General features: G+C 34.0%; 2 protein-coding genes across 2 annotated transcripts; both read left to right on the forward strand.

Moving 5' to 3' along the window:
• The first annotated feature begins 10,296 nt into the window (after positions 1–10,296).
• Positions 10,297–13,011, forward strand: LOC140874829 (proteasome subunit beta type-2-B-like). The gene is made up of 3 exons (XM_073278261.1): positions 10,297–10,594; positions 11,782–11,905; positions 12,423–13,011. Exons 1-3 carry the CDS (start codon positions 10,437–10,439, stop codon positions 12,753–12,755), a joined length of 615 nt encoding a protein of 204 aa, XP_073134362.1. The 5' UTR covers positions 10,297–10,436; the 3' UTR covers positions 12,756–13,011.
• A 2,031-nt stretch (positions 13,012–15,042) lies between these two features.
• On the forward strand, positions 15,043–19,968 carry LOC140874774 (folate-biopterin transporter 1, chloroplastic). Its single transcript, XM_073278165.1, has 9 exons — positions 15,043–15,337; positions 16,901–17,130; positions 17,739–17,803; positions 17,899–18,061; positions 18,413–18,561; positions 18,646–18,885; positions 18,976–19,144; positions 19,233–19,325; positions 19,452–19,968. Exons 1-9 carry the CDS (start codon positions 15,103–15,105, stop codon positions 19,749–19,751), a joined length of 1,644 nt encoding a protein of 547 aa, XP_073134266.1. The 5' UTR covers positions 15,043–15,102; the 3' UTR covers positions 19,752–19,968.
• The last annotated feature ends 585 nt before the right edge of the window (positions 19,969–20,553 follow it).

Here is a 20,553-nt window from a genome sequence, read left to right on the forward strand (position 1 = left end):
TGAACATGTTTTGTTTTATTCATAATTTTATTATGAACTAAATTTTTAGAGTCTAGAGGTCGGATGGAACCTGGTGTAGACACTTTCATGAATTCTTGATTTTATTGAATTGAATTTCTTCTAGATTAATTGTTTTTTTCTATAATTGATTGTCTTTTCAATTATCTGATCAATAATTGATTTGTAATATTTATTTGAAATCTGGCACTCGGGAGAGGAGATTTTGAATAGGACCAATAGAAAATACACTGTTAATTGTTTATATCGCTCGGGAGAGTGTATAATTTTAACAGAACTTTAAAAAAGAACATTGTTTTGAATTGATTACTGCAATTAGATTCTTAATAGGGATATTGAAATTGAATTGTAGTTGATATATTTTATTCGGCACTTGGGAGAGGGAATAATACACTTAAGTGTTCTTGGCTATTAATTCCTAGAAATTCATGAAGATTAATTAATTAGGATTGATTGTTGTTGAAATCATGTGAAATCTATATCTCTAGACCAATTTTCTCTGATTGATTATTTCTGAAAGTTGTGTGCGTGCTATCTAAAATCATTAATTATTTTATTTTTATTGCAAAATTCTTGATTATTGATTTTCTAGATAAAGTTTGGACTATTTTAATTACAAGCACTGAATATTTTCATTTTACTCCCTGTGAGATCGATATCTGATTTTATCACTTTATTAAAACTTGACACTCGTACTCTTGCGAGGAATTTTCACAACAACTACCATCAAAAGCTGCATGATTACCGAAAATTACTTAATATATTATCCTCACTAAGTTGTCAAAGACTTAATATTTTAATTTGTTGTATATATTATAATTTCCAGTGACAGTATTATAAGATTCATATATGAATGATAAGTGACAATGGCTGCTGCAACTGCAACTCATGAATCTTAGTGTATTCTTTTGTATGAATCAACATCCCCAAAGTTGTATATTCCAGTATTTTAAATTAGAATCTTGTAAGCTATAAAAAAAGTATTCATGAATTTAGTTTTGATTTGTATAAACGCTTCCGCTACTATGAGTTGATTATATTACAATTCGGGGCTCACAAATCGGTTAATTCAGTTTAAACGAATTAATGCTCACCCTTAGTCACCCCATCTTTCTTAAAAATAGCTTATAAGCTATTATTTTGATTACTTATAAACTGTTGACCAAATTATTTCCAAAAAAATTGGAAGAGCTTATTTTGAAAATAATTTGTTAAAGTATTTGGATAACTTATTTTAAACAAATTAAAGATGTTGATGTGTTTGATATTAAAAGATTTTTTATTCTAAAAATTACCAAAAATTTATAATATAGCAAAGGATATTTAAAAATAGTTTTCAAATTTTTCATAAATGTTAAACTTATATTACATAAAAATAAAAATAGTTCATATTTTAATTTAAAAATTGATATTATTTGGAAATTTATTTTTTTTAAAAAAACATTAATATTTTCTGGGTGGTAAATATGGTGAGAATTTATGGAAATATACAAGGCTATTTTAGAGAAGTAAAAGTTTAAAATAAAAAATTTAAAAAAAAAATTAGGGTTACCCCAACTTTTTAAAAAACAATTTATAAGTTGTTTGACCAAAAATTGTTGCATATAAGCTGATTTGTAAAGCTTATAAGTTCAGCCAAACACTCATTATTGTTTTAGAAACTTATAAGTTGTCGGTATTTATTTTAAAATAAGCTATTAAAGTGTTTCAATGAACTTATTTTAAACAACTTAAAGATGTTGATATCTTTAATATTATAAGATCTTTTCATTATAAAAAATATCAAAAAAATTATAACATTATGAAGATAATGTAAATAGTTATATATATATACATGCAAAAATAGCTTAAAAAATTTATTATAAATGTTAAACATATATTTAAAAAATAATACTATTTATATTTTAATTTAAAAAAATTGTTAATGTATGAAAAAAAATGGGTAAGGGGCAATAGGGCATGGTGAGTATTTAAGAAAATACATAAGGGCAATGTGGAGAAGTAATTCAAATAAGATCTGTTCTAAAAAAGTATGGGTGACCCAACTTTTTTAAAAATAGTTGATAAACTATCAAACAACTTATTTTGATAGCTTACAAGCTATTTGAAAAAAATTGTCAAAAAATTTAAGAGACTTATAATCTCCGACACAATTTATATACTATTTTCATGAGCTTATAACTTAACCAAACATCTTTTAAAGTTGTTATTTCCCATTGCGATAGACATGGATTCATATTATATATTTTTTATATAATTAAAAATAGAAATTCTTATTACATTATTTCACATATTGAAGATATGTTTAGCTAAAGAGAGTCTTCAAACAGGTGGACTAATTAATTTTTTTTTTTGGACACTCACTAATTTAAATTGTGCTGTTAAATAATTTAAGGGCAAATTATTTTAAAATCCCCAAACCCAAACATTTCTTTTTCTTAACTCCCTACACTCAAATTTCTTTGTTTCAACTCCCTAGTGGTCCCCAAATTTGTCTTAACAAAGTGTTTAGCATTTAATCCTTTGTACGTGACATTGTTTTACCTATCAAACCCGTTCAGGCCAAGCAGAACTATCGGTTACGCAAGGTTTTCAGCCGATATACTCTGGAATAGGGTCCAAAATGCTTCCGTAAGATGAATTAAATTCAAATACCTCTTTGACCATAGTGTCGTCGGGTCATACCTGCCGAGTTTTACGAAGTGCTCCTCACACTACAACCACGCAGTCGCAACAGATGGTTTCTGCACAAGCTCCTTCAATGACACCCAGCACAGCCTTAATTCGTTTTCTACCTTAAGGCGTATGGTATATGAATTTAATTATAAAATATGAGCATGAAAGAACAAGAGACTTTAGAAAAATTATTCAGACATAATATTATTACATAAATCAACTCCTTTGACGAGGAGAAGACAACTTGTTTAGCTATTCATAGTAGTTTTGTCTTAAAATACATAAACAGAAAACTTATTACAATAGAAAGAGAAATATTATAACAATTTATTTGTAAAAAAACTGAAGGAAATGCTCGATGTATTCAGCTTTCTTGAACGCTTGTATTTATAGTTGAGGTTCCACTTGTTTCACCGAGAAACTTCAGGTAATCTTACAGCTATTTTGTCTTGTCCTTTTATGTCATTATTAATGGCATCTTTAGCTAGTGGATGAGTCACCCGTTATCCACCTTGTCCTGTTATGCCATTATTGATGGCATCTTTTGGTGGAGGAGTCACATGCTGTCCTTTTTCTTTTGGCTCTATCTTCCTCACATGCCTTTTTTATTGTTGTCGGGGCATCTTCTGCTTTTGCAGTGGTCCCCTGAAAAAACGCATCTTTGGTGGTCCCTGTCCACCTTTGCTTGTCTCGAAAAATTCTTTTCGATCCGTTCGGGGTCTGAAGTTTTTTCCGAATTCTGGCTCCTTTTGGTTTGGACACTCTGGGCAGATGTTTTCTAACCATCTTCCGATATGAGCCAGGTTACAAAATTTTCGGCGAGTCTCTTTACTCCCCGGCAGCTTGTTGTTTCACAAAAAGTTGCTCTTCTTTTCGAAGAGTTCTTCCGCAAAAGCCGTAGTTTTTCCTGTCATTGTGTTTAACAGGAATGATCCGTTCACAGAATTCTGATAAAATTTGAACGAAAACTTGACCTTGTCCATCTCGGTGAGACAAACCCAAATACCTCATGCCCTTCTGGTTGAAATTTCATCTTCTCCAAAAGTGGACACTAATGGTATTTCTTCAGATAGGGGATCCTTGATGAATTTTTGATTATTCATGTCAGGTCTCCTCAGCTTGATGAAATGAAAGGGCTCGTGTGATCCTTTCCCGGTTGGTTCTGGAGCTGCACTAAAGAAATATAATTCAAGCACATCTCCTCTTATACAAATGGTCGTTATTTGCCCATGTTTCTTGGACTGCTTCCTGAATCCATTTTGGTAATTGTGATATCTCCGGAAAGCTTGGTGACGTTGTATAAACTGAGGCCAAAACCCCAAATTCATACCAGAGCTTTACATCCTTAGGATTGACATTGTTTTTTAGCCAAACTCTTGGATATATCCCTGCTACATCAACCCTGCAAGTGTTAGGGTTAATTTCACTTCTTGTACTTAATTTCTCCCACCTCAGTTGATAAACCTGAAATGGAGAAATAAAAGCTGGGTTAGTATCGATCTTAGATTTTCCCTTGTCTGTTTTGGGCCTAAGATTGATCTCTTCATCTTTTACCCCAAAGGCGGAGGGTTGACTTGATGAGTTATCGTCATCAATTGTTGCTTCATCCAAATCATCAAAGGCTGATGATAGATTCACACTTGTTTCTTGAGTTTTAGATCCCTCAACATCTTGTTTCACAACCGGTGGTTGTATTTCTTATTTTTGTAAAACCAGTGGTTTTAGCATATCTTGTTTATGAAAAACCAATGGTTTCTCTATAGGCTTCACAATTGGCCCTTGAATAGCAGCCCAAAGTTGTGTTTGAGCCTGCATACATCCTGTAATTCGATTAGATACTTTGATCCGATCAGCTTGTTGTAACCTGCCGGCCATTTCAGCATTAATGGCTAACTGGTTGAACTCGGTTTGAAGCAACCCAAGGTGTTCCCTGAGATGCCTCTGCATTTTCATGATGGAATCCACGTCACTGCCTTGCATCTCTTGTTAAGAAATATGAAAGAATATTTTCATGAGATTTAATAATAACAATATCAAAAATATAATTTTGACATAATGTTTGCCATCTTAATAACCTAGCTTTCTCAGGTTTAGATTCAATCTTATTTCTTAGGAAAGCTTTTACCTGGGTGTTATCAACCTTGAGTGTGAATTTTTTAGCAAGTAAAAATAATGGCCATTTTTCAAAAGCCCTTTTAACTGCATAAAATTCCTTCTCGTTGATATGTCATCTGATGGCCTCTGATTCTGAAAAAAGACCGCTACAGTATTTGCATGGTATTTCTCCATCTGGGGTGATCTTGGTAAGGACTGCTGCCCACCATTCGTCACTGGCATCCGTGAATAACACCAGATCATCTTCATCTACGGGTATAGCCATTTTTGGGAGATTCTTACATATCTCCTTTTTTAACAAAGGACTGAACACCTTTCTGTACATTGCTAGGTTGTTAATAAAAATCCCTGCAAAATTAACTACTCCAAGAAAACTTTGGAGTTGTTTTACGTCTTTGAGTTTATCTGAAAAATTCTTTACCTTTTTCACAATATGGGGTGGTAGAATTATTCCGGATTCATCAATCTCAATACCAAGGAATTCAATTTTCCTTATTGCTATGACTGCTTTCTTTTCAGATAAGACCAATCCCTCTTGTTTGCAAATTTTAGAGAAAATCTCTAAATGTTTAACGTGTTCGTCGATGTTTTTTGATGCTATAAGAATATCATCAATATAAACAAATATAAAGTTGAAATAATCCTTAAAAATGTTATCCATCTTTCTTTGAAATATCTGGGGTGCATTAGCCAATACCATAGGCATAACTTCCCAAATATAGTGTCCTTGTGGAGTAGAGAAGGCTGTGAATTTCTTACTGCCTTCTTCCATTCTTATCTGGTAGAATCCAGACTTACAATCAAATTTTGAGAACACTCTAGCATTTCGTACACAGCTAATTAGATGTTTTTTACTGGGTATGAAGTACCCATCAAACTCCAGGATTTTATTAATACCTTGGTAATTAATAACTAACTTGGGTTTTCCTTTTTTATTTCACCATGATTTTTGACCAGAAATCCTGGGCTGCTATATGGTGAAACTCCTTCTTTGATTTCTATCCCACCATGCCAAAGGATGTTCGTTATAACTTTCTTTGAGCCTCTTTTTGACATCTTCAAGGGATACCTTATTTTCTAACTCTATATCTCTGTGATGTAGAGTTACCTTGAGAACCTCCATATCCTCTGTTTGGAGTTCTTGTTCTGTTGTTATTTTCAACATGGTTTCTCCAAACCTTCTTGGATCTTTCATTTTTGGGTGAAAAAGCTGTCCTTTATCACCACGCTGGCTGCGAAATATTATCGGCAATTGTCGATAAAAAGCAACCTTGAGTCTTTGAACGATAATTTTATGATCACAAATTGTAGTGAACATAAGCCTTCTTGACTCATTGTCTTGTGTGTACTTCTTAAACATTTGTAAGAAGTTATTTTCCAACAGGATATCAGCTCCTGTATCATGGAAATAGATTGATGGTGTCTTTACCTTGTACCAAGGTGTCTGATCTGCTCCTCCCATAAGGATCTCTGCTTGTTTTATTCATTTACAAAGAATTAAAATTCTTCTAGAGAAATCTCGTCCAGCAATTTTTGGTAATTCTTCTTCACATTCTTCAGGGAAGACTCCTCTTTTTGCTGTACAAATTCCTGCTCCCGAATCAATATAAGCTGCAAAGTATTCAGTCTTATATTGTTCATACAACATCCCTATCAGAATGTATATGGAGAATGGACTTGTTGTCATTTTTTAAAGGGATTACTAAATGGCCCTGCCATTTTTAACAGCATGTGTTGTAACTCAGTAATCCGATTAAGACTATTCGCCTTTAGTCTTACTAAGGCTTCAGAAGGTAGCGTATGGTTACTCCTTTCTACCTCTTCAATGCGTTCTAGTAAATCATGTTCATGACTTACTAATTTCAACAATTGCTTCTTCCTCTGTTTGTAAACAGAATTTTCGAATCTGATTAAGGGATTGTCCCTTATCCAATTCTCTTGGTTTTCCATTTCGTAGAATTTTTATTGAATCCTCCAAGTCTTTTCTTTTGCCATGAACTCTATTCATTTTTCAAGGCGTTTCCATGGTTTATGGTCCTCCAGAAACTCTAGGCCAAGAATGAGCTGATCCACTTCTTTTTCTGGAATTCCACAAATTTGAACTTCCAATTCTCCAATATTTATCAATCCTTGGTAAGTTCCTTTTTTCTGTTATTCCAAATAGTAAATCGAGTTACAAGGAAACTGGTTCCGATGACTTGTAATTTCGAATACTATTTTTACTTTTTTCCATCCTTCTGGAGATCTAAGTTTTCCTATTATAGAAAAATCTTTTTCTTCTGGTGGAATTTCTTGAATAGGAGATTTGTCCCATCTCCTACTTGTCATTCGGTTTTCTTGAAAAGATAACCTTCGAGGTTCTATTTTAAGGTCTCTGTATAGAACCGGTCTGTCTTGAATTTGAATGTCTGTTTCCTGAATTAAAGGAAACTCGATTCTTTCTGGGTATATCGCATGAGCAACTTTCCCAAAGATCTCTGTAATTTCAATGAACTCATTTCTAATAAATAATTCAGAATGGTGAGTATTAGAAAGAGCATATGAAATTTGATATGTAATAGAATATGGCCTATTACCTTCCTTTATTAGTCTTTTTTTCTTGAAGTTTTGATGCAACGTCAAGGCTCGACTAAAGTCCCTGTCAGCTAAATTGTAGGCTATTCTTGGATAAATAACTCCTACAATTTTTTCTGCACAAAGATTTCCTGAGATAGTACCCAAGACAACATCTTGAATATTCCCCATTCTTTTATCGCATACTACGATATCTATAGGTGAATCTATTCCTTCTTTAAAAGTTGCCTTAATCATTATTTGGATTGCTCCAATATGAATCCAAGACATCGTCCTTCCTACCTCACTTTTCAACTTTTGCAATTCCTCTCTTATTTTTTCAAAAGAAATTAACCGCATCTCTATTTGATTACTTGTTAACTCCATGGGGATTGCCATTTCCCTTCTGGATATTTTGTAAATCAAATTATGTCTTCTTTGTCTAAGCCCTAGGTTTTCTAAGACTCTTTCTACTTGTCCTGCCGAAAATCCCTAGTACTTTTGTAACGTTGGATTTTCTCACATAATCCTTTGGACCATATTATGAGATATCGTGGTTTGGCTAAAGAATCCAGCCAAACTTTCATGTGTTTCCTGCCGAAACACTTCTTCTTTATTCTGATTCTGATTCAGATTCATCCTCAGAATCTTATTCACTAAACAATATCTCTTCTTCGTATATGCTTTCATCTGAGGGGATATCCTCAAATTGATATACTTGGACTAGATCTTGAAAGAAAACCGCATCATCCATATCTGGTATTGATTCAAAGAGTTTAACTCCTTTTTTCTCGTTTTCTGGACAATTTGTAGATATATGTCCTCTTGCTCTACATGTCCAGCAGTTGCAATCCTTGAAACTTTCACTTGCTCTTGTATGAGTTCTTCTGAAAGTTCTTCTTGATGGTGTTCTTCCCCTGCTTTGTGATGAGCTTGTTACTGGGGATGTTCTTGTAGGTCCACTTCTTCTTCCTGATCTATAAGATCTGGCTTTTTATTTGGATCAAAATGTTCTTGGTTTCCAAGAACTTCTCATTCTTTTATTATAGGGATTATTTCTGAATTTTTTCCTTTTAAATCCCTGTGATCTGTTTTCAATGATCGTTGGAAGATCATTTTCTCTACAACATAAAGGTGTACGTTTATCTATACCCCTTATTTTCTTGTAGTTCTTCTGTAATGCTGCCATATGGCACCATTCTGCCAATTTTCCTTTCAAAAAGGACGCGTGTCTTGTCAATATATCAAGATGACCTGGAACGTATTCTTTAATCAGCATTTCTCTCCAGGGACTTGGCATTTTTGCGAAAAATAGCTGAATAGCTACATTTTCCTCGACTCCTGAATTCCATCTGTATTTGGTGAATAACATAATGTATTCATCAACTAAACAGATATCATGTAACTCGAGGCTATACAGAGCTTAAGTATATCTTCTCTTTTTTTCTGTATCTTGATTATTGAAATAGTCTACCCCTATGAATTGTGCTTTAAATAGGGTGACCATTCTTTCTCTAATCTCGCTGAGGGATTCTCCTGCTAAGATTGATTCCTTCGTATCTGGCATAGTCATCTCCCATGCAATCTTGACAGATCCCATTAGACTCATTTCTAGAAGTTTAATGAATCCTTCTTTATTGAGATCTAATGTCCCTGCTGCAATTCTCATAGCTGACGTCCAATCATTTATAAGATCTTCTTTGTTTTTGAAGTCCAAAACATCAAGGTTTAACATAACCCCGTAAGGATGTATTGGATCTAAAACAGTTTTTCCGTAAGAAGTTTGATGGAGTGGGATTTTACTCCTTTTTGATCTGGTTCCTGCTGGATGTGAATTTTCTCCAACCTAGAACTCACTATGTGGTTCTTCTGTTTTAACCACATATCTTGGGGGATTCCCTATGGGTTGTTCACCCTCAGGGAAATTCATTTTTAGATCTACTACTTTGAGATTCGCAAAAGAATCCGCAAGATCTTGTAGATCCTCGATATTTAATCTTTCTAAAGTAGTCATCAGATAGTGTTTTTCTCTGATACTGCTTTTATAAGATTAATCATCATTTCATCATCAGTTAAAGGTTTTTGAACCATTTTGGTTTTACCTTTCTGATGTAACAAAGGTTCAGTACCAAACGAGAGTGGTAACTTTCCTCCCGTATTTCCTTTTCTAGAACCAGAAGTGTGTTCTAAATTTATGATTTTATTTTGAAGATCCTTTAGAGTTCCAAGAATTTCTTCTTGTTTCTTAAGGATTTTTTCAATTTGCCGAGGTATTTCATACAACTGATTGCTATAATATTGTACCGTCTTTTGAATTTCTCTAAGATCTTCGGAGAGTTTAGAGGAATCTGGGGTAATCTCTAAAAATTTAGAGTTAGAGATCATATTTCTTACTCCCTTCAAAATTAAGAGCATTAATCACAACCTGTTGTAAGTAATCTATTATGAGTATATTAACTTGTTTATAGGATTTTATATGAATAAAATCCTCTTGATTCAAACCTTCGTTTGAAGTCATCTTTTGTAAAAAATCTTCTCCTCAACAAAGAAAAGTATGAATTAACGAATAATATAAAGTCTGAATAATTAACCTAAAGCTCTGATACCAATTTTGCGGATGATTCAAGTACCATAATTGAGCACAAAAATAGCATAAATGAAGTACATAAATGCATAAATTGGGTACAAGAATTAAACATTGGATTTGACCAAGTTTGGTGGTCCTAGGGAGTTTTAAGAAAGAATTTTTATTGTAGGGATTTATAAAAAAGTTAGGTTTGGGTTTAGGTATTTATTCACAATTCACTCATAATTTAATTGCAAAATTATTATAATAACATTTATTATGATATTATTAATGCTTGAAGCAAAAAAAAATAAATAATAATAATTGATTTTCAGTTAAACACGCTTTAACCTTCTTGTTATGCAAGCCACGATTTCCAAGACCACTCCCAGAAACAAAATAGTGCTGCAAAACCCCTAATTCCTAAATAAAGTGGAGATCTGAGCAAAAAGCAAAGCAAAGCGGAAGAAATTGGGACCGATTTCAAAGTTATAGAGTCGGGGAAGATATGGAGTCAGTATTTGGATTGGTGGGTAAAGATTTCGCGATAGTGGCGGCCGACACATCCGCGGTTCACAGCATCCTTGTGCACAAGACTAACGAGGACAAGATCATGGTCTTAGATTCTCACAAACTCATGGGCGCTTCGGGAGAAAGTGGTGACCGGTGAAATCCCATTTTCAATTGCTTGATATATTTTTTTTGTTTTTTGTTTTTGTCTTTTTGTTTTCTTTTTCCATTTAGTGATTTAATTGCATTTTATGGTAGCTCGTGAACTGTCTGAAATTTGCTTTTTTGGGTGTGATTTATTTAGTTTAGTACATGGATTCCATGTGAAGTTTTATTCTGAGATGTTAGCTACGGAGATGTGAATTTATAGTTTCGAACTAAAGTTAGCTTATTTGTGTCACTTTCTTGCTATTGGTTTGCTCGCTATGCACAATTTTGTTTCTGTTGAATGTATTATGTTATTGGGTTCTTATTCTTTTATGTTTATGATGGATAATTTTTCACTGAGAGTTGCTTGTATGTTATGTTTTTTGATTATTTTCTGCATGTGTTGAAAACATTTTATCATTCTGGACATACTCTGAACACATTATCCATATAATTGCACAAAACGTATAAATGACTGAAATTTCTTGTGCTTAAGTGATTGAAGTTGTAAGGTCTTGTTTTCCTGAAGTATCTATCTAGTTCTATACTCGTGTTGCACAACCTTTCCCTGCTAAAGAATGGAGGGATCAATTTGTCGTGTATTTTTCACTTCCGCAAGATTGTGATTTCTCCCTTGAAAAGGGAGTCTTTTAAATTATTTTAACTTCAAGTTAAATAGATTTGCAAACAACAAGATTACCGGGAAAATCTCTTGTTTAGGCTATTTGGTTCCTGAATTTCCTACGTTCTGTTTATGATGACTATGGTTGTGCTTGGAGGTTTTTTTTTTTCATATGGTTTTAATATGGTTCTGATAATTTCATGTTGTGTTCTTGGTCCAGATTTATTTTTCCCATGTTTTTATTTATTGTTTGATATTGCAATATGATTAACTATCACTGATTTCCAGTTAAAGATCACTTTGTTTCAGTTAATATTTTTTTTTGTGTATCAGCTGATTTGGGTGAGTGAACGTTGTTTTTTTATTTTAAGTTTTTCTTTTATACTTTTTTGGATGTTTTGAGAAATTAGATTTTTGAAATCCTGGTTGATATTATATTGTACCCTTGAATTCTGGATAAACACCCCTTATTATGGTTCACATGTTTTGCACGATCCATTATTCCACCGTGTTGTTTTTGTTAACTGGAACTGTTGGTGGTAATTATTTTCTTTTTCATGGGATGATGCATTAGGGTTCAGTTCACAGAATACATACAGAAGAATGTGGCTCTCTACCAGTTCCGCAATGGAATTCCCCTCACAACTGCAGCTACAGCAAATTTCACCAGAGGCGAGCTTGCCACAGCCTTGAGAAAGGTATAATTTCTTTTTAGAGGTTTCTCCATGACAAATTTATATCATTTTTTCTCATTTCTCTCTGTTTGCCTAACATCACTTAGTTTTTAAGATTATGTTTGTGATTAAAGAAGAATAAATTAATAGAAGAGGGTATTCACGTTAGGATCAAATGAAGAAAGCGCCTTTTAATTGCCAAATGATGTAGCGTAGGTTTTTTGGGTCTAAACTCTCCGCTTTCTGAAGCAACCATGGCACTAGTATATTTCAGTCAAATGATTACTAGTGAGCTGAAAATTGCTTAAACATCTTTATTTTACATATTTTGTCTCGTCTCTCACTCCCATGGATCTGCACAAGCAAAGCACTACACAACGACTATGGTAACAACTAGTTTGCGCTAATTTTTATATTGTGAAGTTAATTGACCCTAGTTCGATATACAATCCTATAAAGTCATTCAAAATACCTCGACGATCCGATGTACTGGTATTATACAAGTTGTTAACAGTTTAACTTGTTGATTTTTGGTTTTCAGAATCCATACATGGTGAATATCATACTAGGTGGTTACGACAAGGACGTAGGCCCGTCTCTGTACTTCCTTGATTACATCGCATCACTTCACAAGGTTGATAAAGCTGCTTTTGGATATGGAGCCTACTTTGCTCTCTCCATGATGGATAGGCACTACCGTCAAGACATGACAGTCGAAGAAGCCATTGAGTTGGTGGACAAATGCATATTAGAAATTCGTACAAGGTTGGTCGTGGCTCCACCAAACTTTGTAATCAAAATTGTCGACAAAGATGGGGCTAGGACATATGGTTGGCGTGAGTCGATCAAGGATTCCCATGTTCCTGCAGCCTGATACCTTTTAGAAGGGTTTATGAAACTTCTTTAATTTTCATTAATACACTGGAAAGCATCAAATAACTTCTGGGATATGTTTCCTAAAGGCCCCTTATTTGTCTTTGATTTGCAATCTACCCGGATTCATGTAGCTTCAAGCAGATTTGACTTGCACGGCTTGCTTGTCATTTGAGGTAAGTTATTAATTTGTTTGTGCATGTAAAAGAAGCTTGAGTCTCATGCGTACCAAAATCAAATAGCAGATTATTTCACTAGTCTTGAGTTTGTAATTCAATTTGGTGGTTTTCGTTTAAGATTTTTGACCCGAATTGAACCGCAAGTACATTTACAAAATTGCTGTAACTTGAGACAGGTTTTAGACTGGGTACGAGATGGTAATCCGTCGCACGAGCAATGACGGAACCAGAATTTTTAAAGTACTCAGGATTAAAATTTTCATAGATGAATCAATTATATTCTTATTTACAATAAAAATAATATTATAATAAAAATAATATTTTTTTTTATAGTTGACCGAATTAAATGATCTGTTTTATCTGTGACCTCGTCTTGAAGAGTTTTTGAGCAATTTTAATCCAACCATTTTGTCTTTTGCCCATTTTGTTTTATGTTTTTCTTTTAGGTTGGGCCAAAATTCCATCTAATTAGGAAATTTAAATTGTTTTCGTTGATACAATAGGATAAAAAAAAAGTATTATAAATGAGGTCAAGACTCAAGATATCAAAATTTGAAATTCATATTGATATATTTTAGTTATTTAATAGCATAAGAATCAACTTAATAAGCATATTTAAATACTTCAAAATTAAATGCGTATAAAGGAAAAAATAAAAGTTTAATTCGGGAAAAAAAATGTACTGTTTGATTGAATTGATACTGTTGGAATGTTTAATTGTTTTATGATTTATTTAATTCCAAAAGTTTCTTTTAACCATTCAGCTCAATGCTCCACATTTCTTTTTCTATTAGTATCATGCTAGTAGTAAATAGTAATCTTTTGCACTTCCATATTTTTTTTACTAAAATTTAGAAACATAGATGAAGATATGACAGAATATTTAAAAAGAAAGACTATTTTTGATATAAATATATCTTCAATAAATATTTATAACGAGGGTACAATTGTAAAATTAAACAATACTTTAATTCGAAATTAATTCAATTAAGTAATAATATTCTTTCTTATGTTTTAATTATAAAAATCGATAACTTTTATTTTTTTTTTAAATTTAAAATTTTATTATAACAAAAGTAATGACATAAACGAAGGAAACATGACAATACGCCTATCACTGTCAGACATAGAACCAATCGATCTAGCTAAGCTATAAACCGTTCGATCTAGCTAAGTTATGAACCGTTCGATTCGCTGACCTATTGGCAAGAGAAAAAGAACAAAATTGTAGTTCTGAAGCTAGGAACCTACAATCTTCCACAACCAAACCAAAGCTTGATATATCCAACTCCTTATTTTGCAATGTCAAAATGGTCGTTTGTGAATCTGATTCTACAATGACATTTGATAATTGAAGTTTGTTAAACCAGCTAAGTTCCTCTTGGATGGCCAAAGTTTCTGCAACGGTGGAATGCACATGCACCTTTGAATTGCTGAGATAACCTCTTCAAAAGAATCTCCGATGACACAACCAAATCCCATATGAGAAAGGATCCTTAAATATTGCAGCCGATAACTTCTAGTTTAAAACAGTCTAAAAACTTTTTTCAATATTTTCGCCAATCACTTGAATTATATGTGACACGACTAGTTGATATATATTATATATATATTATAAATAAATGAACGGTATCAACTGAATTACACATCATCATTTTCATAATACCAAAACGAAAAAGAGAAAATATTATTATTTATTATATTATATTATTTTTATTATTTTATAATAGTTGAGACCCCTATATAAACTACCTTATTTGATTTGATGTGATTTGATGCGAGGAAATCAATTTTTTTTATTTTACCCTTCAATTAATTTTTCACTATCTCACTAACTGCAAGAAGGAGAAGAATGATTTTTTCTTCTATACATGGTTGTCTTCTATTCATTTTATCATCAAATTTAATTCATTTTTTTAAATAAATACATACCTTATTTTTTTCATTTATAAGATCATCATGTATTAAATTATAAGAAATATGTAATTTTTTTTTGTTATACACACGTTGCGTGTGCCCGACGGTTAGTATTATATTATTGATCACCACTTCCACTTGGCACTCAATTGAGTGCTCAGAAGGGGTAATTTTGTCCTTTCCTAACCTCTTCCAGCTACCTTTTTTCGCCCAACTCCTAACTCCTGATTTTCGAGCAATAGCTACCGCGAAATGGCAACTCTAAGCCAAATTCCATTTCCAATTTTACCCTCACGAAATCCAATTTCCTCCTTTCTCTCCCTCTCCCCTTATCTCCGTCACTTCAGCTATTATACGCCTTCCGCCATCCGCCGCAGGCCCCGCCGTAAGCCGCCGCCGTACCTCGACATGACTGCCCCCGTACCTTTTCTATCCACCTCTCTCCGCGGGGACTTGGAATCCGAACCCTTGGTAGAGTCCAGATATCGTAAGTCTTGTGTGTGGGTATGCATTTCGGATTCGTTTTACTATTTTTCGTGGTGATCGATTTGCATCTTGGTCCAGAGTTGTGCGTTTTTCGCTTTTTTCGGCTAGTGTTCTGTGTTATGGGAGTTATCTGAGAAAGAAAGGCGTTCACTTTTTTAGGATAATACAGTGACGACGCTGAGTACTTGTCTTTAGATTTATGTCAACGGTCATTGGCTTCTCACTCCGGGTTTTAACTTTGGTGTGGATTCGGATTCATTTAATTAGTAAGAATCCATTTGCAGCTTTGATCTGCTGCTAAATGCGGAAAAAAGTAATTAGAATTTAAGGTCTCGAGGAAGATGAGATTGTGATACTCTTGTTTATCATGAATTACCAGATAGAATCAAATATACTCCTTTTTCTGTTTGGCTTCCTTTCTATTCATGTTCTGATTTCGATTATCTTCAACATTTAGAAGCTGGAAAAATAAATTAATGAGGAACGGATCTTAAAGCTTTTATTTGTTCATCGAGTTGGTGGATATGCGAGTAACACGAATATAAAATAGTTGTTATCTGCTTACGAGACATGTTTCTGACTTAAATTGAGGCTCAGCCTTGCGCCTCTATACAAACTAGGGGCACATCCATTCGATGAAGTGTGTGCCTTAATGTTACGATATTAGTTTAATATTTCAATGTGAGATATCGTAACACTTAACCATGAAGCTCCAATTTTGGTGCACATTAAAGTTTTAGATCACCTAATAAACATGCAATATATGTGGTATTAGTAAAGTCAGTTTGAAAGAATTCAGATATTAGTTGTTTATTTTGCTTGTAGAATAATCAGTGTTTGTTTGTTTGTTTATTGATATTTAATAACTTATAGAGTAAATACTAGACTCTATGTGTTGACAACTTGACATTTCTTCAAATGTTTAATCCCTTAGGCTCCGCTTGGATTGAAGTATTTCAAATCCATGAATTTCAAATGCATTTTTGTTGTTTAGAGAAGTAGCACCACAAACATCAAATCCACTTTTTTTATGTTTATATAGTAATTTATGGTAGTTGTGATAGATTTCAAGTTCATCCAAGGTGATTTAAAATCCTTTTTACTCCATCTAAGTAATGTGTAAATAATTAAGTTATGAATTTGAGATTTTTCTATGTTTCATTGTTAACACTAAAATTATAATCGAAATCCATTGATTTCAAATCCTTCAATCCAAGCGCAACCTAAGGGTATTTTTACTTGAATAAGGTGTGCAACTCTTTCGACCCTTGGACTAAGTGCTAAGATACTTATAGGCCTTAAAGATCCTTGCACTTATATAGTTATGCAGGAGTGTTCAATAACCATCTCATTGTGGTACTTGCCATTTGGAAGAATATCACATTTTTTATGAGAACTTCAAACTAAAAACCCATGGTTTTAGCCATAAAATTTTTCTTTTCTTTTTGTATGTGATGCAACTATGTTTGTGTTACAGATTATTTTTGTGAAAGCTCTAAGTAAGTTATTGTTTCAAGTTTCATCTTTGCCCTTCTATTTCTCATGCCTGTTCATTAATTTGTAGGGGAAGGGGAAACATTGGCAACCGAAGCAGATGAAGAATCCACCTTACTCAGTAACAATGGTGCTCGCAAAAGACGATATTCTATGAAGTCCGTCCGATTGTTTGGCGTGGACTTAACCCCGGATAATATTGCAGTTGCTATGGTATATTTTGTCCAAGGAGTTCTGGGTCTTTCTAGGCTTGCAGTCAGTTTTTACTTAAAAGATGACCTCCATCTGGACCCCGCTGAGGTAATAATATTTGTTAGATTAGGTCTCAGTTCATAGGTGGAACTAAGTGTCAAAAACAGAAATATGTGGATTTTGGAAATGAATAAATCAGTGAACTTTCAAAATAATGTTTATTTATGTTATGCCTGTACTAGGAAACAAATAGGAAATGATATATTATAATTTATTTGTATTGTGGCCATAACATTGGAATGAAGGTGTGGTACGAACTCCGGGATTCTTTTATATCCATTGTTTTATTATTACAATTGGTGGAGGGGTTTGGTGGGTTTCGTACTCGAGACTTGTCCACTATTTGTGACTCAGTGCACTGGGCTAAAATTCCGTGGCTTTGTATGCGTTGCTGTTACTGCATGAAATTGTGTCATTAACTAATATTAATTTACATCATTTTGACACGATTTAGTAACTCACCATGTAACTTGAATTCTTGTCCACGTTATTTTGAGTAGCTGACACACGTGATTGTGGAAATATCATGGTGTAAAAGTACTAGTTCGGAGAAATTTATTTCATGCATTGATTGAGTCTGATTTGAAAACAATGTTGTTTGTTTTTATGTTTTCCTGTCAAACATATCGAGTACTTATCTTTGTATGGTTGACTAGACAGCTGTCATATCTGGTGTCTCAGCTCTGCCGTGGCTTGTTAAGCCCCTTTATGGTTTCATCAGGTGAGTATTAAATGACACTGATCATTCATCTTCTCATTTTTTACTTTTTCATGTTGATAATTTCCTAACCCGCGTACTCTGATGCATTGTTGTAGTGATTCCATCCCGCTTTTTGGGTATCGGAGAAGATCATATTTGGTTCTTTCTGGACTTCTGGGAGCTCTCTCATGGACTTTGATGGCCACCTTTGTTGAAAGCAAATATGGTGTTGCCTTCTGCATACTTCTTGGATCTCTCTCTGTCGCATTTTCAGACGTTGTTAGTGCTTCTTCTCTTGAATTTGGAGATAGATAAAATGGCTGTCATCATGCTTCTTGTTTGAATCTAGTAAATGGGGATGGAAAGTGTAGTTTGAACTGGCTGAAGTATGTTGCAAGTTTCATTTATTTAATGGTTTTATTGATGTGTTATGTTAGTGCGACCTGTGACGGAGCTTCACTGAGTCCAAAAGTGAGTAGCGTGGAAGTCATTTGGCCAATTTCGCATATATCTAATTTTTGAGCTCAAAAGATTAGAGTTTTGGAGGCTACTATGCGGCATTGTTGTTGGTCTTTGGATGTCATTTATAATATAGTCATCATAAACCCATTAAGCTAAAAAATCTTTCAGGTTGTGGACTCGATGATAGTGGAGAGGGCTCGTGGTGAATCACAAAGCACGTCAGGATCTCTTCAGTCTTTATGCTGGGGTTCTTCAGCTTTCGGTGGAATTGTGAGTTCCTACTTTAGTGGCTCTTTGGTGGGTACATATGGTGTTAGGTATGCCATGAATTCTACACTAGTTATTTTCATCAATTTTCTCGCATTGGTTCATCTGCTCAATTCACTTCTCAATACTCGCAGGTTTGTCTTTGGTCTAACAGCCATGCTTCCATTGATAACATCTGCAGTTGCTGTTCTTGTTAAAGAGCAGCCAGTTCTTGGCTCAGCTAGAGGGCAGAGTTCTGGGTTTGTTCAAACCTCAAAACAGAGTATGATTCAACTGTGGGATACCGTTAAGCAGCCCAATGTATTTCTCCCAACCGTGTTCATTTTCCTATGGCAAGCGACTCCACATTCTGATTCTGCCATGTTTTACTTCACGTATGTTGATTCATGTTTTTGAGTACTTGATTTCGACAATGTCAATTTCATTTTTCCAGAAACTATCAACATACAAATTTCTGTTTCCAGGACAAATAGACTTGGTTTTACACCTGAGTTTCTGGGACGTGTGAAGCTTGTAACTTCAGTCGCATCCCTTGTTGGTGTTGGACTCTATAATGGTTTCTTGAAAAGTGTCCCTTTGCGGAAGATATTTCTCGCAACTACTCTCATTGGTTCTGCTCTTGGGATGACTCAAGTATGATTTTTATATGCTTCAATATTCTAATTTCAGCTTTTGACTCATTTCCATGCATTTGAATTGGACTTCTGCGACTTTCTTGTAGGTTTTTCTTGTTACTGGATTAAATCGGCAGTTTGGTATAAGTGATGAGTGGTTTGCTATTGGCGACTCATTGATATTGACAGTTCTCGGTCAGGTACTTTTTCCCAGATTCAAAATTTATCTTTAGCATTTTAAAAACAACATTTTATCCTGCTAAATAAAACTAAATCGTCTCTCTTTAAAATTCACATTGGACTCTTAATGTTGAGTTTTCTTGTAGGCATCTTTCATGCCGGTTCTAGTACTTGCTGCAAAACTATGCCCTGAGGGCGTGGAAGCAACTCTGTTTGCAACGCTGATGTCCATATGCAACGGTGGGGGCGTCGTTGGGGGCCTCATGGGAGCTGGACTTACTCAGCTGTTTGGCGTCACAAAGGACAGTTTCGAAAACCTGGCTCCTCTTATAATTCTGTGCAACCTTAGCTCTTTGCTACCACTTCCCCTCCTCGGCCTCCTTCCTACAGACGCTCCGGATGCTGATGCTAGAGAAAACAGTGACGTTGAAATGAAATCTAACTGAATCAGCAGGATTTTGATGATCAATGAATACAGGGACCATTTTCCTTCTGATTGTAATACAAACAGAGGTAGATTTGCGCATTTTCTTTAGTGTTTAGGATACATACTACATGAGGAAAAATAGTTGTACCGATTACCATGCAAATAGTGGTAATTTATACATGCAAATCGGCCAGTAACATAATTTAAAAGTTGAACAATATGCATGCTTTCATATACATATATACCCATACAAACATGTATACATTTACTAGTTTCGTGTGCAGGCAACGTGACGAGTTATCAGAAACATGAGACATTGAAATAGGTAATAGACATGATTGAGATACAAGATGAGGCCATACTACGACATAAGGTTATCCCTTATAGGGAACCTCTCACGTGGCAACTAAATTAAACCTCACATGGGTGTGGGCCTTAGTGCAGTCACATCAGAATTGTTGAAATTAGTTTTCAAGAATTTAATTAGGACATTAATTTTTTTAAAAAAGAAAAAGAAATGAAATAAGGAAATGCATTTGTTTATGTTACACTTTGTTGCCCTACAAATCAATATTTAGGCCCCCATTGGAAGAAATCATTTTTGTTTTTTCAGTTGTGTTCAAAGTTATGGTTCAACCCTATCATGATTTTAGTGTAAAACCTGGCATATTCAAATATATCAATCAACTTAAAATATTTTTTGTTGGATAACAATAATTGTCTATTGAAAAAATTACCAAATTATGGTATTTTTTATGTTGTATGATTTAAAATAATTGAGTTGTAACATCATTATCAGTTATAATTTTTGTTAAAGTGAC

The sequence above is a fragment of the Henckelia pumila genome, chromosome 1, assembly GCF_033568475.1.
Source record: "Henckelia pumila isolate YLH828 chromosome 1, ASM3356847v2, whole genome shotgun sequence".
Classification (NCBI taxonomy): domain Eukaryota; kingdom Viridiplantae; phylum Streptophyta; class Magnoliopsida; order Lamiales; family Gesneriaceae; genus Henckelia; species Henckelia pumila.